Source organism: Phacochoerus africanus, chromosome 2 (assembly GCF_016906955.1).
Source record: "Phacochoerus africanus isolate WHEZ1 chromosome 2, ROS_Pafr_v1, whole genome shotgun sequence".
Classification (NCBI taxonomy): Eukaryota; Metazoa; Chordata; class Mammalia; order Artiodactyla; family Suidae; genus Phacochoerus; species Phacochoerus africanus.
In genome coordinates this window covers 101,354,386-101,381,287 of record NC_062545.1, presented here as the reverse complement: position 1 = coordinate 101,381,287, position 26,902 = coordinate 101,354,386, and the positions used below count along the sequence as shown (strand labels likewise).

The window sequence follows — 26,902 nt, the reverse complement described above, 5'->3', positions numbered from 1 at the left end:
CGCACACTCAGTGGGTTAAGGATCTATAGATAGCAAATGGGGCTAGGATCTAGTGTTGCTGTGGCTGTGGATAGGCCGGCAGCTGCAGCTCGGAATGGATGCCCTAGCCCGGGAACTTCCGTATGACGCGGCTGTGGCCCTAAAAAAAAAAAAACCCACACAGAGATAAAGTCCTAAAAACGATGTGAGGGAAAAATCCGCTCACGAGGACCCTAGTCCCAGTGCCTCCACCCCCACCCAGTCCTGTGGGGTGGCGCTTAGAGGGCTGCGAGTTCCAAAGCGGGGGATAACTGTCTGGGTGCCCAGTGTGTGAGAAGGCAGGGGCGCGGCCCTGCTGGCACCGCCCCTCGCTCCTAAAGTCTGCAGGACCTCGCGCGGCCCATCTGCATCGAGGAGGACCCTGCGCTGCAGCCACCATGGCTCTGCTCCGAGGTGAGCGCCTCCGCCCCTTGGGGTCTGGTCTAGGAGGGAATCTGCGTCGCCTCCACAGAAAAGGGGACTTGGAAGAAATGCAACGCCGAAAGCATTGTTTGGGTCCAGGAGAAAACATACTTGTAAGGCACTGTTTATAGTAACCTCTGCAACTTCCAGTTGAGAGGACGGTTTGCTCACTTCTGACCTTGAAGGTCATTTTTCGTCTCCGCGGAGTAGTGACTCACCTTGTGGTTCAGCGATCTGGGAGGCGGCGGAGCCTGCTCAATAAGCCGGGGCCGGAGGAGTACCTTTCAGATGAACCCGGTGGGCTCGGCCTTGGTCAAGGCGTGGGCAAGGCTTGGGGGAAGTATGGATGTTCTTTTGAGGTGTCCAGGAAATTTCTACCGCAGTGACCGTCTCCTCTAACATGCTTGTTAGCGTTCTGTTGGAGAACCTGACCTAATCCCCCTTTCCCTTCCATTTCTTTTGAGTGACTCCAGAAACCAGAAACGTGTAAATCACTGAAGACGTAAATTCTGTAGTAGTTTTTTTTGTTTTTTTGTTTGTTTGTTTGCTTGTTTTTACTGCACCCAGAGCGTGCAGAAATTCCTGGGCCAGGGACGGAACCCGAGCCACAATAGTGACAGCGATCAGTCCTTATCCATTAGGCCACCAGGGAACTCCTATGGTTATTAACTTAAAAAATTATATGAACTCTGCTTTTCATAACAAATGGTCACAGTAAATGGAATTTTAAAAGTTCATCCTTGTAGTTCCTGACATGAACCCGACTAGTATCCATGAGGACTTGGTTCCATCCCTGGCCTCACTCAGTGGGTTAAGGATCTGGAGTTCCCATGAGCTGTGGTGTAGGTAGCAGATGCTGCTGGCTGCTCGGATCTGGCATTTCTGGGGCTGTGGTGTAGGCTGGCAGCTACAGCTCTAATTTGACCACTGGCCTGGGGGCATATGCTGAAAGTGTGGCCCCAGAAAGACAAAAGAAAAGAAAAGCTCATCCTTATTTTGTGTCCTTTGAAGAACCTTCCAATAGAACAGTTTATGTATATTAAAAATGAATTCAGGTCTCATGTTTGAGGAATTGTGTTCATGATGGTACTGCTTATAGAATGAGAAAAACTGAGGAGACTGAACTTGGAAGAGAATATTGAGCCGCTCAAGTGCAGATGACAGGTAGGCAGTTGGAAAGGGGTATCTGGAGCTCAGAAAAACCTAAATGACCTGTGAACAGTGCAAGTGAAAAATAGGATTTCCAAAACAAAATGTTTCCTATAATTGGATTTAATTTTTCAGTGCTCTTTCCAACTCTGAATTTAATAAAGCAGCATATTGACTTTTTTAGATGAGGTATGCAAAAAACCCAAATCATGTAAAAGCTGCATTATCATCAGCTATCTTCTTTAAAAGAAAATAGTATTTTTGTTGATTTCTCTATTTTTATTTTTTATTTTTTTATTTTATTTTTGTCTTTTTGCCATTTCTAGGGCCACTCCCACGGCATATGGAAATTCCCAGGCTAGGCTTCTAATCGGAGATGTAGCCACCGGCCTACACCACAGCCACAGCAACGCCAGATCCGAGCCACATCTTCGACCTTCACCACAGCTCACAGCAGCACCGGATCCTTAACCCACTGAGTGAGGCCAGTGATCGAACCTTTGTTCCACATGCTCATCAGCACTTGGTGTTGCCAGTGTTTTTGATTTTAGATACTGTAATAGTTGTCAGATGGCATCCCATTGTTGTTTTAGTTTGCATTTACCTAATGACATAAGATAAAAGATTATCAAGCCTCCTTTTTTTTTTTTTTTTTTTTTTTACTTTTTTGGCCACCCTGTGGCGTATGGAGTTCCTGGGCCAGGGAGCAGATCCAAGCTGCAGTTGCAACTCATGCCACAGCTGCAGCAGTGCCAGATCCTTTAACCCACTGTGCCAGGCCAGGAACCTGCATCCTGGTGCTGCAGAGATGCTGCCAATCCCATTGTGCCACAGTGGGAACTCCAAGCATTTTTTTCATATGGTTGTTTGCCATTTGTATATTGTCTTTGCTGAGCTATCTGTTCAATTTTTCACTCATTTTTTTTAAACTGGGTTATTTGAGTTTCAAGAGTTCTTTGTGTATTTTAGATACCAGTCGTTTATCAAATAAGTGATGATTGGACCGGGTAGAGCATGTTTAGTTTTAGTTGTGAAAGAAACTGCCACACTGTCTTCCAATCTGGCTGTGCCATTTTGTATACCTGTGATAAAGGTGATCTGCTGTTGCCCATTTTATTCTAGGAGTAAAGTATAACAGGAAAAGATCAAGTTCTTTGAAATTTGTAAATTGAGTCATCCTCTGACTCAAGAAGCAATGGCGTGTATATAATTCAAATTTGAAGCAATGTATATTCTAGAAGAAATATATTGTCTGACTTTGGGATGCATTTGGATAGAACTAGAATCGGTAAATAGAAGACTTGGTAAACTGTGCCTGCTCAGTATGAGAAAAATCATTAGTTTATGTTGTCCATTCATGGGCATTCATGGGCATCACAGTATGGCGCATACCTTCTTCTGGAAGGTTTTTTAGCAGAGGTTAGAGAGGACCTCTTGTCAGGAATATTCTAGAGGGGGAGTGGTTGACCTCAAACAACTTTAAGGGACCCTCTAGTTTGGAAGATTCTTTGATTCTATAACTAGGCAATATATTCCAGCAAATAGAAGAAACATTTCCATCTTAAATGTCTCTAGCATTATAAATCATCAGAGGACAAGCATGCCATCTAACCAGAATGGATTTACTTCATAGGATATGGTGCAGTTCTTGGTGCTAGCAGGTAGATATCAAACAAAATGATAACTCTTAGGACCACTTCTATAAGTGTGACCCATTCTATGTATTATTATGTGACAGAGATTTTCAGTTATCTAATTGAAAGTTGTACTTTATAATAAGGTTCACAGTGAAATTATTTAAAACATGTTAGGGACACTGACTAATCTCTTCATTGCAATAGGTGTGTTCATCGTCGCTGCTAAGCGGACACCCTTTGGAGCTTTTGGAGGTCTTCTGAAAGACTTCACAGCTACTGATTTGACTGAATTTGCTGCCAGGGCTGCCTTATCTGCTGGCAACGTCTCTCCTGAAACTATTGACAGTGTCATTGTAGGCAATGTCATGCAGGTTAGTAGCTCAGAAGGGAGATATTCCCTCCTATTGATTTCTTTCATCAGTTTCAAAAAATAATTCCTTTAACATGTCATAATGTTTTCCTAGTTAATAATAGTTAAAGATGTTCATAAGCAGTCCTCCAACTCTGAAAGCAATGGTGTATATATATATATATATAATTCAAAAGAGCAAATGTTTGGGAACTATTTATCTATCTGGGATTATGTCTGGACTTGGGATACATTTCATTGCCTCTTAAATAGTAGATTAATTTCCTTGACTTATTTGAAGTTAATTAGCTCTCTGTGTGTCACCTAAGGAAGGTAAGCAAGCCCAATCAATACAACCCATCTCCCATAATTTCTTATACACAGTTAGAGTTGGTCAGTGTTTGCTGTGGGGAATGAGAAGCTCCTTTACCCTCTACCTTGCTATGTATGGTGTGTAAAATAGATATTCATTTGCAGGGAATTGAAAGCTGAATATTCCTTCCAAGTGTGGCCAAGAGGTGGGAGCTCTTATTCCTCCCAGCCCTCATTGGTGGGGATGGAGGTACAAAGAAATTTTAGCAGATGGGTGAATTTGCAAGTATAGAAGCTACATGTAATAAGGATTGACTATATTTTGAACTTACATGCATATGTCCTGCCTGTTTTGAGAGGCGTTAAAGTTCCTAGTGTTAAAGGTACTAATGTATTCTGTTCTGAGAAATTCTAATATATGCAAATAGCTATATAATAAGGAAAATTTTGAAACTTTTAGAAATATAAGTTCTCAGTAAAGTTTATGAAGTGTTAAAGAGCCAAAGAAACCCTAAAGATTTTGTAGAACTCCAGGCCTCTCCTAACATGAGGAAACATCCAGAGAAGTTTCAAAGTCGTGACTGGGTTTGACCAGTTTGAACCAAGTAGTCTGCAACAGTTCTGGCTAGAATGAAGATCTCCTGCCTATGATCTCCTTCCTGTACGAAGTAAACTCTTCCCACAAAGCTTAGTCTCTTGGGATTAAAAGGAATTTAGCATCACTCTGTGGAAGCTCTTAGAGAAGATGTAATCTCAAAAGAAAAATAACACTTACTTTCTGGAAAACAGTGGCCAAAGTAGAAGTCACCTGGCTTATATGCATAAGGTTGGAAGGTAGGATGCATTCAGCATATACATACAATTAAGAAGCATTTGTAAATCTATTTGCAGATGGCTCGTCCCAGATGAGGACCTTGAGCTCTGGTAAACCAGAGCTCCCACTGCTCGTGAATGACAGACTCTGGATTCTAATCCAGATCTTCTATCTCCTGGCCTAATATTCTCTCCATTACCTCAGATTACTGCCTGAGTTTATAAAACACCTGTTTTACCAAGCTGGATGTAAGAGAGCATTCTAAGAAAAGTAACTCCAAAACAGAAAACTCTGGCAAAAGAAGATCTGTTGACAAATAATCTCTTGAATGACATTAATTTATAAATTAAGATGATTTCATCTCAATCAACAAATGAAGATTTCAGTCAGTGGATTAATCGATGTCATACTGAACCCCTCCCACTTCCATCTTCATTCACAACCCCTAACCTATAGATAGGCTGAATGTGTTGAAATTTTCTTTTTCTTTTTAGGGTCGCACCTGTGGCCTTTGGAAGTTCCGAGGCTAGGAAGGGGTCGAATCGGAGCTATAGCTGCTAGCCTACGCCACAGCCACAGCAGTGACATGGGATCGGAGCCACATCTGCAACCTACACCATAGCTCAAGGATCCTTAACCCACTGATCAAGGCCAGGGATCGAACCTGTGTCCTCATGGATATCAGTCAGTTTCATTACCACTGAGCCACAGCAGGAACTCACTGAATGTGTTGAATTTTATCTTGGAACATTTTAAACATATTCAGAAGCTAAACGAATAGTACAATGAACACTCTGAAGTTAACTTGATGGATCAGTTCTTTACATTTTATCAAATTTGCTTTGGCTCTCTCTACAGTAAAAGAAAAAAGTCATTTCATTGCTTCTTAATCCATGTGTAGTCCTTGGACCAGCAGCATTGGCCTCATCAGGGCAGTGGTGAGAAATGCAGAATTTCAGGCAGTACTAGACCTTATTGATTGAGAACTGACATTTTAACAAGATGCTGTCAGTGTACATTTTAAAGTTTGGGAAACAGTGATCTAGTCCCAACTCTTATTCTCCTGACCATTGTTCATCTCTCCCCTTCCTAGATCAGCTGGTCTCAGGCTTGTTTTCACATTACAGTCACCTGGAGTAAGGTCTGATGCCCATGGATACTTCCAGCCTTTCTGGTTTAATCGGTTTGGTTAGGAACTTAAGCATCATCAGTATGTTTATAACACTTACCTGATTATTCCAGTTGCAGCCCAGGTTGAGAACCACAGCCTCAAATGCTTCCTCAATTAAAGAACATACTACTTTGAGATAGTCTGTTATATTTTAAACAGCTCTAATTGTTATATGTTTCTGATTTCTGTGAGGACCTAATGTCAGGATTTCTCATACTTAGTCTATTTAAAAACTAATCAAGCAAATTACAGTTTTTATTCAGATCATTAACTCATATAAACTATATACTGTACCTATATGTCTTGTGTCCTACTTTAGTTTATAATTTTTTGAAACATTGTGAACATTTTAATATATCTTGTCCTTATTTTTTTCAAAAAAAATTTTTATTATAGTTGATTTACAATGGTCTGTCAATTTCTGCTGTATAGTAACCTGGTTGTACATACAAATGCATTCTTTTTCTCATATTATCTTCCATCATATTCTATCACAAGTGATTGGATATACTTCCCTATGCTGTACAGCAGGACCTCATTGCTTATTTTCAGTTCCTAGATTTATAGAGGAAATTCTTTTTCTTCTCTTTCTGTTCCAGAGTTCTTCAGATGCTATATACTTGGCAAGACATGTTGGTTTGCGTGTGGGAATCCCAAAGGAGACCCCGGCTCTCACGGTTAATAGGCTCTGTGGCTCTGGTTTCCAGTCCATTGTGAATGGATGTCAGGTATGGGCAACATTTTATATAACTCTCTGAAAATATTAATAGTTATTACAGGAAATGTCCCACTTCAGTATAGCACTGTAGGTTTCTTCTTTTATAGTACTTATTAGGAGAGGTCAGTAGTTGACTTCTCTTGAAAAGTATTCATAGAAAGAAAACAGTTTCTTATAAGCTAGTAATGAACCCTATAGACGTTATGCTAAATGGAACAAGCCAGTCACAAAAGGACAAATACGGGAGTTCCCTGGTGGCCTATCAGTTAAGGATTCAGTATTGTCACTGCTATAGCTTGGGTCACGGCTGTGGCATGGAGTCAATCCCTGGGCCCAGAAACTTCCATATGCTGTGGGTGTGGCAAAAAAAAAATACTAAAAAAAAAAAAAAGGACAAATAATGTATGAATCCATTTATGTGAGGTCCCTGGAGTGGTCAGATTTGTGGAGACAGAAAGTAAAATGGGGATTACTGGGGCTGTGGGGAGGAGGGTTAGTGTTTGATGGATACAGGGTTTCAGTTTGGAAGTTGAAAAGACTTCTGGAGATGGATGGTGGTTGATTGCATAACAACGTGGATGTCTTTAAGGACCTGTACGCTTAAAATTGGTTAGATGGTAAATTTTATGTTATGTGTATTTTATCACAATTTTTTTAAAAAGATGGTCATGAATGTCATTTTTTTTTTCTTTGTCTTTTTTTCTTTTCTAGGGCCATACCCACGGCATATGGAGGTTCCCAGGCTAGAGCTCTAATTGGAGTTGTAGCTGCTGGCCTATGCCAGAGCCACAGCAACACGGGATCCTAGCCATGTCTGCGACCTACACCACAGCTCATGGCAATGCTGGATCCTTAACCCACTGAGCGAGGCCAGGGATCAAACCTACAATTCGTTAACCACTGCGCCACAACAGGAACTCCATGACTGTCATTTTTATTGAGTGGTTCCTATGTGCCAGGCACTGTGCTAGATTACATTCAGTATTTCACTTTACAACCTTCCTATGAAGCTAGAACTATTATTCCCATTTTACAGGCAAGGAAACTGATTGTTAAAGGCATTATGTTTACTAAGTTGTAGAGGCAGAATTCAAACCCAGGTCTGCAAGGGTTCCCAGTGAGGCAGTTTGAAACACTGAATAAAGGCTGTAAGGTGAGAAGGGAGTTGGAGAATTTAGGGGAGGATAAGAAATGTATTTTATTGCAGAAGGAACTGAATGATACCATTGGTAGACCTACAAACTAGTATGATCTCTCTTCAAGGGATAGTTGGGCAAATGCATTTGTTCCCTTGGAAAAAGGGATAAAGTGAAATCTAATTTGTCAAAGTCTTCATGTAAAAGACAAGACATATTGTAATGAATAAATTACTTTCACTTTAATTTAGTTCTGCAACAATATATCTTAGGAAGTAGCCATGATTTTCCTAGTGATCATTTTAAACATTGGGCTTTTGAAGGGTTGTTAGTTGCTGTTTTCCTGAGAAATGCAAACAGTGGGAAAAGGTGGAAGAATGAAATAGTTTCCTTTTTCTGGGTCCCCTAGGTTAACCTAGTTATAAATCTGCGGTCTCCTTCAAATTCATCATTAATAGGGTACATTTTACTTTTGCCTATTTAAAAAATTTATTCTATCTGCTGGCAATCTATACATTTATGCCAGACATTAATATCTCTACTAATTTTCACAGTTTGTGTTGAATTAAGAATTTCCATTCCTAACTCAGGTAGTCAGTGTAGGAACGTGGGCTTTGATGCTTTCTTTGATACAGGCTTTGATATGGCTATTGATTAACATTTGAGGTTTAAGGGCTCCAGGGAGTAACATCCCCACAGGCCTTGTTTACTATAGGGAGTGTACCTACCCCCAGATAGACATTAATCTCTAACCCCTGTGACTCAGGCTACAGGAATAGAGGGGCAAAGAAACTATGAGACTTACCAGACATTTCCACCCTTAAGGCCCCAATAGGACAAGGACTGATATAGGTAATTAGGCAAGGTCAATGGGAGAAAACCACATCTTTCTGGACCCCACGTTGGTAACCCTCATCTTTAAGTGATTAAAAACCCCTATAAGACAATAGAAGAGGCGGGAGGGGCTCTTCTCTCCCCTACCAGCTGTCCTGGGAGCTGTTTGCTTTCCTGTAATAAAGACCACTTGCTTGCCAAAAAAAAAAAAAAAAAAAGAATCTCCATTACTCTCAAAATGCAGATAGGATTTTCTACTTCTGTACAAATGGTTGAAGTCTTTTAGTTTTTTTTCCTTCTTGTATCTTGGGAATGGATATTTTAGCATTTGCTTTGCAATTACTTTAAAAGGATTTCCCTTTGAGATATTGTAATATGGAAGTTTTACTTATTCAGTAAGGTATGTTACTTTATTAGATTTACTATTGTTTTACTGCTTAATACACACTCTTTAATACATCGGTCACAATAAAAGGATTTTGTTGTTGTTGTTCATTTCTTTTTTAATAGGAAATTTGTGCTAAAGATGCTAAAGTCGTCTTGTGTGGAGGAACTGAAAGCATGAGCCAGGCTCCTTACTGTGTCAGAAATATTCGTTTTGGAACCAAGCTTGGATTGGATCTCAAGGTTTGAAACATTGAAATTTTTAAAAATTACTCCTCATGCCATTATACTATTAATAACATCATTTTGGGAAAGAGAAAACAAATTTTAAAGCCAATTTTATTAATAGGGGATTGGCAAGATATGAATGATTTGAGATTTATAAACTATTTCATAGTGGTAATTTTGACATTTTAACTCACATAAAATTAGACTTTTATCTCAGCATACCTCTGGTAGAGGAATTAACATGTGGAGAGATGGAGGAAGGGATGGATTGGATTAAAAAGACAGGTAAAATTTGAATTAATCTCTATTGAATAATTAGTAAATAATTAAATCTATACCATGATTTATGGAAGTTTTATTTCTGGAGAAATTTCCATTGAATAGATTTCTTCATTATGACAGAAAACATTATCTTTGAATGTAGATTATAGTGTCCCAAGTCAGTCAGATAAAAAAATAATCCTTCAAGAACTGCCTAAGGAGCATTGATAAAGAATGATAGTATGGTGATGGGATTAAGATGGCAGAGTAGAAGGACTGGAATTCACCTCCTCTCATAAAAGCAACAAAATTACAACCAGCTGCTGAACAACCTTTGGCCAAATAGACTGTAAACTATTAAAAAAGATATTCTACTCCAGAAAACAAAGAGGAGGCCACATCAAGAGATAGGAGGGGCAATTATGCAATATAAGCAACCCCATACCTGCCAGGTGGGCAGCCTACAGACTGGAAAGTAACAATGTCATAGAGACTCACCTATAGGAGTGAGAGTTCTGAGCCCCACAAGGGGTCCGCACCCCTGGGGAACTGGCATCAGGAGAAAGAGCCCCGAGCATTTGGCTTTAAAGGCCAGTGGGGCTTGTGCACAGGAGCTCCAGGGGATGGGTGAAACAGAGACCCCATTCTTGAAAGGTGCACACAGACGTTCATGTGCACTGGATCTCAGGGAAAAGCAGAGACTCCATAGGAATCTGGATCAGACCTGACTGCAATTCTTGGAGGGTCTCCTGAGAAAACAGGGGGTGACCGTGGCTCATTGTGGGGGAAGGACATTAGAAGCAAAGTTCTCTGGAATAGTCATTGGAAAAATATGGCCTAAAATGTCCACCTCTAGAGGAACACACACTGATGATTATTGTAAGAGACAAAGAAAGACATTACATAATGATCAAAGAATCAATCCAAGAAGAAGATATAACAATTTTAAATATATATCCATCCAACATAGGATCACCTCAATGTGTAAGGCAACTGCTAACAACTTTAAAAGGAGAAACTGACAATAACGCAATAATAGCAGGGGACTTTAATACCCTACTTATAGCAATCCAGACAGAAAATCAATGAGGAAACACAGGCCCTAAATCATGCATTAGACCAGATGGACTTAATACATATTTATAGAACATCCCATCCAAAGGCAACAGAATACACATTCTTCTCAGGTGCACATGGAATATTCTCTAGGATTGATCACATTCTGGGCCACAATGGTAAATTTAAGAAAATTGAAATCATGTCAAGCATCTTTTCTGACCACACTATACAACTGGAAATCAACAAGAAAAAAAACTGCAAAAAAATCCACAAACACATGCAGACTAAATGACATGCTACTAAACAACCAATGGAACACTGAAGAAATCAAAAAGGAAATCAAAAAAATACCTAAAAGCAAACAAGAACAAAGACACAAAAATCCAAAACCTATGAGATGCAGCAAAAGCAGTTCTAAGAGGGAAGCCTACCTCAGAAAACAAGAAAAAGCTGAAATAAACAACCTAACTTTACATTTAAAGCAGCTAGAGAGAGAACAGACAAGACCTAAAATTAGCAGAAGGAAAGAAATCATAAAGATCAGAGCAGAAATAAATGAAATAGAAATGAAGAAAACCATAGAAAAGGTGGTTCTTTGAAAAGATCAACAAAATTCATAAACTCTTAGCCAGACTCATCAAGAAAAAAAGAGAGAGGACTCAAACCAATAAAATTAGAAAAGAAAAAGGAGAAGTTACAATGGACATCACAGAAATACAAAGGATCATAAGATGCTACTACAAGCAACTATATGCCAAAAAAATGGACAACCTAGAAGAAATGGCCAAATTCTTAGAAAAGTACGATCTTCCAAGACTAAACCAAGACAAAATAGAAAATATGAATGGACCAATCACAAGTAATGAAATAGAAACTGTGATTTAAAAACTTCCAACAAACAAAAGTCCAGGACCAGATGATTTCACAAGCGAATTCTTTTTTTTTTTTTTTTGGTCTTTTTGTTGTTGTTGTTGTTGTTGCTATTTCTTGGGCCGCTCCCGCGGCACATGGAGGTTCCCAGGCTAGGGGTCGAACCGGAGCCGCAGCCACCGGCCTACGCCAGAGCCACAGCAACGCGGGATCCGAGCCGCATCTGCAACCTACACCACAGCTCACGGCAACGCCGGATGGTTAACCCACTGAGCAAGGGCAGGGACTGAACCCACAACCTCATGGTTCCTAGTCGGATTCGTTAACCACTGCACCACGACGGGAACTCCCGAATTCTATTAAATATTTAGAGAAGAGCTAACACCTGTTCTTCTGAAACAATTGCAGAAATTGCAGAGGAAGGAACACTCCCAAACTCATTCTATGAGGCCACCATCACCCTGATACCAAAACCAGATAAAGATACCACAAAAAAAGAAAATTACAGGCCAGTATCACTGATGAATATAGATGCAAAAATCCTCAACAAAATACTAGCATGTGGAATCCAACAATACTTTAAAAGGATTGTACATCATGATCAAGTGGGATTTATCCTAGGGATGCAAGGATTCTTCAATATCTGCAAATCAATCAGTGTGATACACTACATTAACAAACTGCAGAATAAAAACTATATGATCTCTCCATAGATGCAGAAAAAAAAATTTTTTTTTTTTGGTCTTTTTTGCTATTTCTTTGGGCCACTCCTGCGGCATATGGAGGTTCCCAGGCTAGGGGTCTAATCGGAGCTGTAGCCACCGGCCTACGCCAGAGCCACAGCAACTCGGGATCCCAGCCACGTCTGCAACCTACACCACAGCTCATAGCAACGCCAGATCATTAACCCACTGAGCAAGGGCAGGGACCAAACCCACAACCTCATGGTTCCTAGTCGGATTCGTTAACCACTGCGCCACAACGGGAACTCCCAGAAAAAATTTTTGACAAAATCTAACACCCATTTCTAATAAAAACCCTTCAGAAAGTGGGCCTAGAGGGAACCTACCTCAACATAATAAAGGCCATATTTGACAAACCCACAGCTAACATCATTCTCAATGGTGAAAAGCTGAAAAATTCCTGCTGAGATCAGGAACAAGACAAGGATGTCTGTTGTCACTACTGTTCAACATAGTTTGGGAAGTCTTAGCCACGGCATTCAAAGAAAAAGAAATAAAAGGAATCCAAATTGGAAAGGAAGAAGTAAAACTATCAAGTTTGCAGATGACATGATACTATACCTAGAAAATCCTAAAGACACTATCAGAAAACTCTTAGAGTCACCAGTGAATTTGGCAAAGTCACATGATACAAAATTAACACACAGAAATTGACTGCATTTCTGTATAACAACGAAAGATCAGAAAGGGAAATTAGGGAAGTAATCCCATTTACCATCACAACAAAAATAATAAAATACCTAGAAATAAACCTACCTAGAGACAAAAGACCTGTACCCTGAAAACTACAAGATGCTGATAAAAGAAAGATGACACAAACATATGAACAGACATACCATGTGCTTGGACTGGACAAATCAATATTACCAAAATGACTATACTACCCAAGGCAATCAGTGCAATCCCTATCAAATTACCAAGGACATTTTTCACAGAACTAGAAGAAAATATTTTAAAGTTTGTTTGGAAGCACAAAAGACCCAGAATAGCTATCCTGAGAAAGAAAAATGGAGCTGGAAGAATCAGGCTCCCTGACCTCAGACTATACTACAAAGCTATAGTCACTAAAACTGTGTGGTACTGGTACAAAACCAGAAATATAGAGCAGTGGAACAGGATAAAAAGCCCAGAATTAAACCCATGCACCTACAATCAACTAATCTGTAACAAAGGAGGCAAGAATATACAATGGAGAAAAGATAGCCCCTTCCATAAGCTGGGAAAACTGGACAGCTACATGTAAAAGAATGAATAGAAGACTTCCTAACACTATACACAGAAATAAACTCAAAATGGATTAAAGACCTAAATATAAGACCGGCTAGTATAAAACTCTTAGAGAACATTCTCAACCTAACCACAGCAATATCTTCTCAGATCCACCTCCTAGAGTAATGACAATAAAAACAAAAACAAACAAAAGTTTCTGCACAGCAAAGGAAACCCTAAACAAAATGAAAAGCCAACCCACAGAATGGGAGAAAATCTTTGCAAATGAAGCAACTGACAAGGGATTAATCTCCAAAATTTTTTAACACCTCCTGCAGCTCAATACCAAAAAAACAAAACAACCCCATTAAAAAATGGGCACAAGATCTAAACAGACATTTCTCCAAAGAAGACATACAAATGACCAAAAAGCACATGAAAAGATGTTCAACGTCACTAATTATTAGAGAAATGCAAATCAATACCACTATGAGGTACCACCTTACACTGGCCAGAACAGCTGTTGTCAAACAATAAATGCTGGAGAAGGTGTGGAGAAAGGGGAACCCTATTACATTGTTGGTGGGAATATAAATTGGTGCAACCACTGTGGAAAACAGTATGGAGATTCCTCAGAAAGCTAAAAATAGAATTACCGTATGACCCAGCAATCCCACTCCTGGCATCTATCCAGAGAAAACCATGACTCAAAAAGATAGATGTACTTCAGTGTTCATTGCAGCAGTTATATACAATAGCCAAGATATGGAAACAACCTAAATGTCCATCGACAGAGAAGTGGATAAAGAAGATGTGGTACATATACACCATGTAATATTACTCAGCCTTAAAAGGAAAGAAATAATGACATTTGCAGTAACATGGATGGACCTAGAAATTATCATGCTAAGTGAAGTTAGACAGTGAGACACCAATGTCATATTCTATAACATATGGAATCTAAAAAAAGGACACAATGAACTTCTTTGCAGAACAGATACTGACTCACAGACTTTGAAAAACTTATGGTTTCCAAAGGAGACAGGTAGGGGGGTGGGAGGATGGGCTGGGGGTTTGGGATGGAAATGATGTAAAATTTGGCTGTGATGACAAGTATAAATGTAATAAAATGCATTGAGTTTAAAAAAAAAGAATGATAGTATGCTGTTTTTCCTATGTCAATAGGCTGATGACATTGTATATTCTTAGAATTTCCCAGTGGTAATAATCATTGACTTATCCTGTTCTCCCAGTTTCTCACCTGGCTGTCTTGAAAGCTATAAGGAACAAGACTTAGAAAATATGAGATAAGATTTAAGACACCCAGCATATTTGAGAAACCCTTGGAAAAACAGATCAGTGACCCAAAAGGTGACAAGGCAGTCTAGAAGAAACAGGTCGGGTACACTTATCAAAGACTAACTAATTGTATAATAAATAGCAACTGTTACTCAAGGTACCTGTCCCCGGCTCTTTTCAATCTCATGATGATTGATAGAACTAGCTGTTGCCACTGCTGAAGACATGGGATGGAAAAAGAGCATAGTTGTACTCTTTGTTTGTTTGTTTTTTGAAACTCGGTGAATTTTATTATATTTACAGTTGTACATCCATCATCACAACCTAATTTTACATTTCCATCCCAAACCCCCAGACCATCATCCCCACCCCCGTACTCTTTCTTACGGAGCTCGGAACTGCTTTACAAAGGTGGCTGCAGATAAACGTTGCATGAATCTCTGAAGTTTCTTCCAAAATGGAACCTCAACGGTTTAAGTTGTGATTTTAGGATGACTTTGTGGTTCTCACTATGCACATTTAGCACTGCTGGAAATTTTTTTTTTTTTTTTTTTTTTTGCTTTTTAGGGCCACACAGGCAGCATGTGGAAGTTCTCAGGCTAGGAGTCAAAATGGAGCTGCAGCTGCCTGCCTACCCCACAGCTCACAACGCCAGATCCTCCATCCACTGAGCAAGGCCAGGGATCAAACCCATACTCTCTTGGATACTAGTTGGATTTGTTTACCCTGCACCACCATGGGAACTCCCTGTTGGCACTCTTTTGAGCCATATACTTAGAGAGAGAAGGGAATGTGTGTATTTTATTATAGTGTTGGATTCTTTTTTAAAATGTCTCAGGGAGGAGTTCCCATCATGGTGCAGTGGTTAACGAATCCGACTAGGAACCATGAGGTTTCGGGTTCGATCCTTGGCCTTGCTCAGTGGGTTAAGGATCCGGCGTTGCTGTGAGCTGTGGTGTAGGTCGCAGATGCATCTTGGATCCCGTGCTGCATAGGCCAGCAGCTACAGCTCTGATTCGACCCCAGCCTGGAACTTCCATATGCTGCAGGAAGCGGCCCTAGAAAAGGCAAAAAAAAAAAAAAAAGTCTCAGGGAGTTCCCATCTTCGCTCAGTGTTAAGGAAACCGATTGGTATCCATGAGGATGTGGGTTCAATCCCTGGCCTCACATGGTGGGTTAAGGATCCAGCATTGCTGTGAGCTATGTATGCCACTCAGATTTGGTGTTGCTGTGGCTGTGGTATAGACCAGAAGCTATAGCTCTGATTTGACCCCTAGCCTGGGAACTTTTCATATGCTGTGGGTTTGGCCCTAAAAACCTGGGGAAAAAAAAAGAAGTCTCTAATTTTACTTTTTATTAGAACTGTTGATTATTTAAAGAAATGATAATGTTACTTTCCAAAGCACACTTTACAAATCACTTTATTAATGTCTTTAATAGCTAGAAGATAGTTTGTGGACAGGATTAACAGATCAGCATATCCAAATCCCAATGGCAATTACTGCAGAGAATCTTGCTGCAAAATATAAGATAAGCAGAGAAGAATGTGACAAGTACGCCCTACAGTCACAACAGAGGTGGAAAGCTGGTAAGATTGCTTATAATAAATATCTATGAAAAGAAAACTATAAGAAAGATTCTTGTCATTTCAGGTTACAAAGATCATATAATATTAGTTTAGGAGCTCCCATTGTGGCACAGCGGAAACAAATCCGACTAGGAACCATGAGGTTGCAGCTTTGACCCCTGGCCTCACTCAGTGGGTTAAGGATCCGGTGTTGCCATGAGCTGTAGTGTAGATCGCAGACGCAGCTCAGATCCTGCATTGCTGTGGCTGTGGTGTAGGCTGACAGCTGTAGCTGCGATTCACCCCAAGCCTGGGAACCTCCATATGCCGAGGGTACAGTCTTAAAAAGATCAAAAAAAAAAAAAAAGAAGTTTAAAATTATCCCATTTGAAAATCACATTTTTTCATTATTTTTAATGATTAAATATTCTGTTAATGACTGCAAATTAACTGGGAATTTTTCTTTTGAAGTATGTTAATACTACTTAAAAAGTAGTATGGTTAATTGGCCCTACCTGGACACTTGAATTTTGCCCCAAACTGTTCAGTAGAACATGCTGAGGGCCGTGATACACTCCATCAGAGATGATAGCTTGCTTGGGCAGCTGGGACAGAGACGGTGTCCTCTCCCAAGGGGCATATCATACTCACAAGAAAAGGGGATGGATGTTTGGGAAAGACCCACTGGGTATCCTCTTAGGACTCTTCTCTTCCATTCCCAATTCAAAATTGTTGTACCTGACTCAGAGATTCAGAACTAGTCCCAGGCCCTAGCTATGGTGCCCTCTGTGACACTGCCCACTGCTGGTGAGCCAATCCAAGATGAGCAAGGTGACAGCCATTCTTTCATCAACATGGCATGTTGAAGAAATTTGTTAGTCCTCTGAAAAGGGTTTTTAAAAACTAAACTATTATAAATGAGTGGAAACTCTTACTTAGGGGCATTAATTACTTGGAATAGTGAGGATAAAGTTCATCTTAGTATTTCAGAGGGGTTAAGTGGAATGGAGCTGATCCAACTCGCAGTCTGTTTTTTAGTTACACGTTTAAATGAAAGGGTATAGATTGGTCTAGAGGTCAAGAGTTATCCATCTATTTTTAGTTTTGCCACATACAGATGGACTTTAGCCAAGTCGTTTGTTCACTGAGTATTTATTCACTGAGCTAATAATAGGGATAAAAATATTTGCCTTCCTTTTTTCTAACAGAATTGTTGTGAGAACCAAATAAGGAAGGTTTTAGCCTGCTATAAAGTGATTTAAAAATTAAGGTGATATTATTCCTGACTTAGTCTATTTCTGACACTTTAGGTTACTAATAGTCCACTCCAGTCAGTGGAGGTGGACATAGATAAGCTGTTTTACTTAGGACTGTGTGAGTAATAGCTCATATAATTTCTTCAGGCTGCCTGTCATTAAATTTCAGTCATAGGTTATTTGGTGACATAAACGACTTAGTAACTTTTTTCTTATTGTGGTAAGAATATTGAACATGAGCTCTGTTAATAGAATTTTAGGTGTACATTATTGTTGAGTGGAGGTAAAACTACTTTTTAATTACTTTATATCTCACCCAGAGAATTTTAAAAAAGGCCATTACATCTGTAGGTAGCAAGCACTAATAAGTCTAGTAGTACCTTGTAAAAGAAAAATTGTGGTTAAAAAAAAAATCAAAGTTGTAATTTTAAAAAGGTACAGAATGCATCTGCATGAATGACAGTCTATTAAATCCTCCAATAGGCAAGGGAAGTTATTTGAGTAATAAAGACTTATATTATAGTAGACTGAGAGGAAAGAACACAAATTAAACTGAAGGATATGTTTGTTTTTCTGGTTTCTTTTTTTTCTTGCCCCAATTCTTATTTCTACTCTTTCAGCTAATGATGCTGGCTACTTTAATAATGAAATGGCACCAATCGAAGTGAAGACAAAGAAAGGAAAACAGACCATGCAAGTAGATGAACATGCTCGGCCCCAGACCACCCTGGAGCAGTTGAGTAAACTCCCTCCAGTGTTCAAGAAAGAAGGGACCGTTACTGCAGGGAACGCGTCGGTAGGTAGCGCTACAGATTATTCCGTACTCTTCTGGATGTGGTCAGCGCCAGATAATCATGTGGTACCTTTTAGATGCCTTTCATGGTAGTCTTCGGTTATTTAGCTTAAGCTAGTAGAGGTCATCCTCCATTAATTTGGGTTTTCATTTTTCATAGTCCAAGATAAAAAATGTGAGCCAGGGGCCCTTATATAACACTCTTCCAATTTCTTAAGTCTTTCCAGAATGTTAAAAGGAAATCTACGTGGTTTATTATTTTAGGTTTTTTCCCTCATGTACATAAGTCATCAGATCTCTTCTTACATCTGCCCACATCTGGATATAAGCTTTTTCTTGACACTCTTTCCTATTTTCCCTTAGTGAGGTTGTATTCTGGGCCTAAAACGATCTCTTGAATCCAGCAGTGTACCTCTACTACTACTTGTGGAATCTGTAATTCTGGCACCACTTCCTGTATGTTGTCATGATCCTAATACCATTCCATCAGTTCAAACTTTGATTAACTGTATTTTACCGTCTAGTTAATCATCTGTTTTTGTTTCCAAGGGAGTTAGCGATGGTGCTGGAGCTGTTATCATAGCTAGTGAAGATGCTGTTAAAAAACATAACTTCACACCACTGGCAAGAATCGTGGGCTATTTTGCGTCTGGATGTGATCCCTCTATCATGGGTATTGGTAAGTTTGCAGAGAAACAAACCTGTTCTATTTCTAGAGATAAGTCTTCTTTAGCATTCAGATTCCTGAAACAGTAGCCAAATCAAGGTCAATTGCAGAGAAAAGGAGAGGGGTCATCGGTCATTTAAACAACTCATCTTTATGAAAAACTGTCAGGCACAAAAGGAAGACCAAGACCAGGTCGACTCCCTATGAACAATAATCATGTCCTATTGTCCCTTTAAGATGTATAAACATTAACATACAGTAAACGACAGAGAAGAATTTCAAGGAATGGACAAGATAGTGGAAAATGTGAGATGGGGAGTTCCCGCTGTGGCTTAGTGGTTAACGAATCCAACTAGGAACCATGAGGTTTCGGGTTCGATCCCTGGCCTTGCTCAGTGGGTTAAGGATCCGGTGTTGCCATGAGCTGTGGTGTAGGTCGCAGACGCGGCTCGGATCCTGCGTTGCTGTGGCTCAGGTGTAGGCTGGCAGTGTAGCTATGATTAGATCCCCAATCTGGGAACCTCCATACGCCCCAGGTGTGGCCCTGGAAAAGACCAAAAAAAAAAAAGTGAGATGGGAGAAATCATGGGGTGAGGTAGAGAAGATACACACCCTGCTGAGTGTTTTACACGAGGTCATTAATAGATCTCATTTAATCTTCCCACAACTCTAGCGAGACTTCTTTGTGAATGAGAAAATGCTTGTGGCGCAGCAGGTTAAGGATCCAGCATTGTCACTGCAGCACCTTGGGGTGCTGCTGTAGCTCGTGTTCGATCCCTGGCCCTAGAACTTTCACATGCCATGGGTGCAGCAAAAAAAAAAAAAAAGGTTCTGATATGTAAACATAGTGAGCAAGAAAATGAAGTTTTCCTTTCTTCTCTTCTGGGGCCTGTAGTACAATAAATGTTATTGTACGAGATTTTCTGTTTTTCCTCAGGGTTTGAGCAGAACTATGTGTGTCAGATGTCCCACACTTTCAGAAGCCCCCCTCACCTAGAGAGCTCATCTGTTGGTTCTAGCACGGGGCTAAACAAGGTGACCACATGAAGTGCTCTAGATGAATAAACACAGGAGAATAGACTGTTGAGTACCTGGTGGGGATTGATTCATCAATCCAACTTCTAAGAAGAGCTGTTCACCAGTTATGCTGTTATCCAACATATAGCAATGCTTAGCCCTGCAGAGGAAATGCAGATCCAGAAAGGGGTTGGTGGGAGCCAGACTTGAGAAGAACAGTAATGGCTCCAAGGAAGGACACAGTTCTGGAGAGACAGTGCTCCCTGGAACTCCCAGGGGTGACAAAGGTTGGTAGGTGGAGTTCTGAGCCTCTGCAGCTGGGGTAGCTATTACTGGGCTTCATTTGTAGAAAAAATACCAGTGCTTAGAAAGAAATGGCAAAAGAAAGAAAGGGGTTAAAAACCAGCTGAAAGCACTTCTGATGAGAAACTTATAGCCCCCAAAGGTACCCAAGGTTACATAGCTATTAGTGGTGGGAGCCAGCACTAGAAAGAGGGTACCCTTTTCCCAACAAGAATCCTATACCTTTCTGAGTCCCAGGAAATAGCAGAGTGGTATGGAAACGGTTCTTTAAAAATCAGCTTATGGCCTCACATATCGGTGCAATTGACTGTAACAATTCTAAGTTAAAATGAACACACTTAGCCATGCTGACTGTGGTTATGGAGACAAGGGCAGTATATACAGCAGCTTCATGCCCTCAGCTTTTAATTCTGTGTGCCTTTCACGTGTGTAGGATACTTCATCTTCTGACCACGCCAGGTAACTGATGCTCTGCTGTTGACTGTCCACCCCGTTTTCATGTCATACAGATACAAAGAGAATCTGGAATTAGATTCTTTATTGTCAGCAGCCAGTACAGAATTGACACTTTAAATTGAAAAATGTTAAGTAGATGGCCCTACCAATCAGAAGACTCTTGTCCAAGGAAATTTTTGACTAGGCAACAAAACAAATTGTTATATTTAGATCATGCCATGCTTTTCTTCTAAAGACTCATTTCCCATTTTACCTTCGGTGCATTTGTGAAACTTGTTACCGAATATTTGACTACTTAAATTCCATAGAACACACTACATGTTTTTCTTTTAAGACATTTGGCAATTTCATTCTCTAAGGACAGAGAAGTAGGTCATCATTTCTAGCCAAATTTTTTACCTTTTGGGAAAAAATATCAATTTACTTTAAAATTATGAGCAATATGAAACTGTCGTTGGTGATCATCAGAAATCTAGGCGCAAAAGTTTATTTCAAAAGGTTTTTTGGTGGATTTGCATTTCTCCAGTAGGAGTTATATTTTATTTCAATTCTCTGCGTACCATTGGAATGATAAACATCTCCTTGCTTCAGATATCTTTTCGCTGGAGTGCCTGGTAGGCTTCCTCCCTTGCAATCCCCATATGGAGATACTGCTATTTCCTGCCTTTTGTGCAAATGAGCCTGAAAATTCAGCGTGTAGTCACAGTCACTTCTATACTGGGAATGCATATGATTTGTGTCCTGGGAGAGCACTAAGTCTGCCTTATCATTTGATATTAAGAATGATCTAGGAGTTCCCGTCGTGGCAAAGCTGAAACAAATCCGACTAGGAACTGTGAGGTTGTCCCTGGCCTTGCTCAGTGGGTTAAGGATCCGGCATTACTGTGAGCTGTGGTGTAGGTCGCAGACGCTGCTCAGATCCCGTGTTGCTGTGGCTGTGGTGTAGGCTTGCGGCTACAGCTCCGATTAGATCCCTAGCCTGGGAACCTCCATATACTGCAGGTGCGGCCCTAAAAAAAGACAAAAATAAAATAAAATACAATAAAAATGATCTATGCAAAACCCCGGATATGACCTCTTTGGTCATTTGAACTCTTTAAAGCCATTTATGATAGGACTTTTCATGTTAGTCTCTCATCTACAATTTGGCTACATAAACAGTTTTCACCTTGGTCCCATTTTTCTATTTATTTATTGTCACATCGTTTACTAGTGTGCTATCAGGATGACAAGATTTTTGGCTATTAGCTGTCCCCTTATTTCCTCCTTTACCTGTTTAGTGAAGAACAAGTAATTTGATACTTCTAAGATTAAACTGATTTTTGTTCTTATCTAGGTCCTGTCCCTGCTATCACTGGGGCACTGAAGAAAGCAGGACTAAGTCTTAAGGACATGGATTTGGTAGAAGTAAGTGTTCTATTTTTTTTTTTTTTTACAACATGTATAAACCACCAACTTCTGCAGCATAAATGGCTTTAGTTTGGTTTTAATAGCTCTTTCTGTTTTAGTACCATTAAACTCCTGAAATGATGTGAATCTAAATCAGTATCACTTTTATTCCATACCTGTGTTGGCATGCAGTCAGGCCCTACCTGATTAAAATGTTTTATTTATTTTTTTAGGGCCACACCCATGGCATATAGAAGTTCCCAGGCTAGGGGTCAAATTGGAGCGGTGCTGCCAGACTACACCACAGCAACTCGGGATCCGAGCCGCATCTGCGACCTACACCACAGCCCATGGCAATGCTGGATCCTTAAGCCACTGACCAAGGCCAGGGATCAAACCCGCAACTTTGTGGTTACTAGTCAGATTCGTTTCCACTGCGCCACTATGGGAACTCCTAATTATTCAAATAAAAATAAAACATTTAGAACAGCCTGATTTCTTCTACTGAAGTATAATTTCTTGGAAACTTTTTATGCCCTTGTAAGATTCTATTACATTTTAGACTATTAATGTGCCTATTGAAATAAGTAACTTTAAACCTATTTTACGGATTAAAGTGAAAAATACCGGTAAAAAAGTTGTCCTAGTAGAAAAACAATAATCTGATACCCAGTGTGTTTCCTGTACTTTCCACCAAGGTAAGAGCCCACCCCCCTCCCCCCCCCACCGACCCCTGCCTCAGGCTTACCTTTGGCCTTTACATCATAGTTGTAGCTTGATTTGGAATGCACCTATCATAGTTTTTGGTGTTGGAAACTTAAATTTATTGATAGAGTGATTTCTTTACTATTGGTTTAGAACAAAGACTTGTTAAATGTCTAGTACAATTAAAAGAAGGGGTTAAGAAAATGATTCAAGATAGATTATATGCATTCTATATTCGGGGAATATTGAAAATTTTAGGTAATTAAGTATAGGCTGCTTGACATTGAAATAGATAATATAACAGAGGATTTCTCTTTAAATTGATAGAGAAAGGGCCTTTTCACACTAGGCACATACGTGGTGTCCTCTGTGGTAATCTCTCACCTGGGAAACCATGGTTTCAGACAAATGGTTTATCCTTAAATCTCTTCTTCCATTCTCAGGCCATCAGCACAGTGCAGACCTTCCTAGGGGCTGTTTAATTACCACATTTGTATTAGTAAATGAGTTACACTAAATTTCTGACTTTAGATTTCACATTTAAAACTACTGAAATATGTCAGCTCTGCAAAGCTGTTCATAATCATTCATTAAGGTACAATTACTCAGGGACCTAGCTCTAAACACCCTGATACGATTGTCTTTGGGAATTTTGATGATCATGCAGTAATTTTTCTAGGTTCAAAAGCCTAGTTTCATGACATATTCTAGATCTATAGTACCTCCTTAAGCGTGACCATATAAAGTGGAAAAATGATGTTTGATCTAAGGACAAATAAAACACCATCGTGGGAGAGCACAGATCTAGTAGGAAAGAAGACTAGATTTTTACCCCATCCCTGTAAAAGTTAGCTTTCTTAAAATCAGTTTTCTTATCTCTAAAATTCCCTAGCTAAGATCCTATGAAAATAGAGCACTATAAACATGAACTAAGGTAATCCTGAAAGCAAGCCTTTTTTTTGGGGGGGGTGGGTCTTTTTGTCCTTTTAGGGCCACACCCGAGGCATATGGAGGTTCCCAGCCTAGGGATCTAATTGGAGCTGTAGCCACCGCGGCCTACACCACAGCCTCAGCAACTCAGGATCCGAGCCACGTCTGCAACCTACACCACAGCTTACGGCAACACCGGATCCTTAACCCACTGAGCGAGGCCCGAGATAGAACCCACAACCTCATGGTTCCTAGTCGGATTCCTTAACCACTGAGCCACGTTGGGAACTCCAAAGCAAGCCTTTTTAAGTATAATACAATATGTTACTTTTTAGTACTGGCCACATTTCAACCTAGTAACCATTCATCTTATGTATCTCGCTCTAAAGGTTTATTCTTTGTTGTCTATCAGTTTCTTCTTGGAAGTATGGCTGGTAGTACTGGGTATTATTATTATTATTTTTGTCTTTTGTCTTTTTGAAGGCTGCACCCAAGGCATAACGGAGGTTCCCAGGCTAGGGGTCTAATTGGAGATGTAGTTGCTGGCCTACACCACAGTTCATGACAATGCCAGATCCTTAACCTGCTGAGCGAGGCCAGGGATCGAACCTGCAACCTCATGGTTCCTAGTCGGATTCGTTTCCACTGCATCACAACGGGAACTCCAGTACTGGGTAATGTTAATAATAATAGTAGCAACTATTTACTGAACACTTGCTTATGCCAGGTAACATACCAAACACTTAATACCTGTGATTTCATTTAACCTTAATAATAACTCTTAAAATAATACTACAGTCACATCTTACCATTGAATAAATTTGCATGTCAAAGGAGTTTAAGGAATATGCATACAGCCAAGATTTGAACTGTCCATCTAGCTCCAGAACATTTGGGCTTTCTCCAGTATCCCACGGCCTCTAGTCCCATATGCACTTATAATATCACACTGAGGATTTATTTTCTCTAAGGGATATATTACACTTAAAGCATCACTTAGTCAATATACCCATTTTCAAACCTGTTATTATTTATAATGAATGATTGAAGATACTAACCTTGCAAAGTAATATAAACAAAAAGAAAAAAAGAAGACAGTTGGACTGGACAATTCTCAGTTAAAAATCAGTTTGTGAATCAAGCTTTTTATTTGTATTTTGATTGTTTTAAAGGTGAATGAAGCTTTTGCTCCCCAGTACTTGGCAGTTGAAAAGAGTTTGGATCTTGACCCAAGTAAAACCAACGTGAACGGGGGAGCCATTGCATTGGGTCACCCATTGGGAGGATCTGGATCAAGAATTACCTCACACCTGGTTCATGAATTAAGGTACTTAATAGAAATTTTACATTTCAGATTTGCCGTCTTTTGTGGCAACGCATAATACATGGATTTAGGCTACCCCAGAACAAAGGAGCACTTTTCATTCTTCTCCCTACGCCATGCACTGCTTCTCGGCAGGAACAGGTTATTGGGGCGCCCTTTCAGCTGACCTGATAAATGACTCAGGTGACTTGTTGGTGCCTCTGCTCTCAGGATGCTCACCCTTCCTCATGTTTGCAGTGTGGCCACTCAGCACGTGTTCACCAGCCACAATGGGGCCCTGGTTCTCATGCATTCTAGTGCCAGTTACAGGACTCAGATATTGTTATTTAAGAAAACAAACTGCTGATCTAGATGCTGTCATTCAAGATGCCAAAGCAAACGGACAGTTTGGGTCTGAGCTAAGATTTTCCTTTACTCTTTCCAGGTTCCAGAAGGAGCCTTCTGTGTTTTTGATACTTTTCATTTTTAATAGAAGAGCTCTTCCCTCTGTACTTTGTATTTTGGACCATTTTTCTCTGTTAGTAGGAAAATTGTAAACAAACCAAATGTCAGGCCAGAAAATCACTCTCGCTCCCTGTGAGGCTAAGGTACATGGGACTATTTCATTTAATGATTAAGTTGAAATGAGTGATTGGGGAGTTCCCATATGGTTCGGTGGTAATGAACCTAAGATTCATGAGGACACAGGTTTGATCCCTGGCCTTGCTCAGTGGGTTAAGGATCCGGCGTTGCCATGGGCCGTGGTGTAGGTCGCAGATGTGGCTTTGATCCAGCATTGCTGTGGCTGTGGTGTAGTCTGGCAGCTACCGCTCCAATTTGACCCCTAGCCTGGGAACTTCCATATGCTGCAGGTGTGGCCCTACAAAGACAAAAAAGACAAAAAAAAAAAGAGTGATTGATACACACATAAATAATTCCTGGATGGTTTTCTCAAGGTCATTCTATCAGGACTGAAGAATTAGAGCAGATGGTACTTTAAAGGAGTCTAATTTTTATGAAAATGACATGGAATGTTTCTAAATTATCAGCCTTTCATATGGACAAACTTCAGTATAATTACTTATTCTAAGATGCCATAAAAACTTCAGTATACTTATTTATTCTAAGATGCCATAAAAAATCTAAAACCAGTAAATCAAAGGGGCTGAATATTTTCTTCCCTTTTCAATTTCTGGTTCATGCCAAATTCCTTGTCTTCTCACTCCGTTCTCACAGCGACCTACGTTTTTACATTTGTTACAGCCTTCCTCTTCTATGTTATTGCTTTCTTGTTTTAGTAAAAATATTCCAGTTTCCACATTCTTTCTCCTCTTTTTCCCAATATTGAGAACTACAGAAGAGATTGAACTGATGAGCTGCAGGAGAATGAATAATGCAGATGTGACCATTATGAATTCTATTTAATTAATTATCTAATTAATTCTGTTCATTCTTCATGCAAGTAAGTTTCAGCCACTATTTTCTTTCTTAGGCGCCGGGGTAAAAAATATGCTGTGGGATCAGCCTGCATTGGAGGGGGCCAAGGAATTGCCATCATCATTGAGAACACAGCCTGAGGAGAGCAGGGAATCTGTCCTGGCCCCCTCTCAGCTGACTTGGCCAGGCCACAGTAAGCCAAGGTGACCTTCAGAGCAGCTGCGAAACCAACCATGCCCTGCACTGAGAGTGATTGCGTTTGATCAAGAGATGATGAGGCAAAGATGCATTTATCGTAAACCAGAGCCCACGCCAGAATAAATTCTCAGATTTGTACCAAGTAGGATGCATTGCTGAACTAAAATCCACTGTAGAAGGCCTTAAAAGGAATTGTATCCTTGCCAAATAACCACTGCTTAAATGATAATATTGTAAGGAAATGGAATAGATACTGCCTTAATCTCA

The 26,902-nt window shown here is 40.0% G+C and overlaps 1 protein-coding gene across 1 annotated transcript; it reads left to right on the top strand.

Annotated features, from left to right (window-relative positions):
- The first annotated feature begins 14 nt into the window (after positions 1–14).
- On the top strand, positions 15–26,902 carry ACAA2 (acetyl-CoA acyltransferase 2). Its single transcript, XM_047764541.1, has 10 exons — positions 15–432; positions 3,432–3,598; positions 6,473–6,601; positions 9,072–9,188; positions 16,055–16,202; positions 18,058–18,233; positions 18,780–18,909; positions 22,010–22,080; positions 24,870–25,024; positions 26,493–26,902. The coding sequence occupies exons 1-10, from the start codon at positions 417–419 to the stop codon at positions 26,575–26,577; spliced, it is 1,194 nt and encodes a 397-aa protein (XP_047620497.1). The 5' UTR covers positions 15–416; the 3' UTR covers positions 26,578–26,902.

Coding starts and splice junctions, on each gene's coding strand:
- ACAA2 (XM_047764541.1), top strand. Junction 18,234..18,779: donor TTACTGCAGGGAACGCGTCG/GTAGGTAGCGCT, acceptor TTTGTTTCCAAG/GGAGTTAGCGATGGTGCTGG. Junction 25,025..26,492: donor CACCTGGTTCATGAATTAAG/GTACTTAATAGA, acceptor TTTCTTTCTTAG/GCGCCGGGGTAAAAAATATG.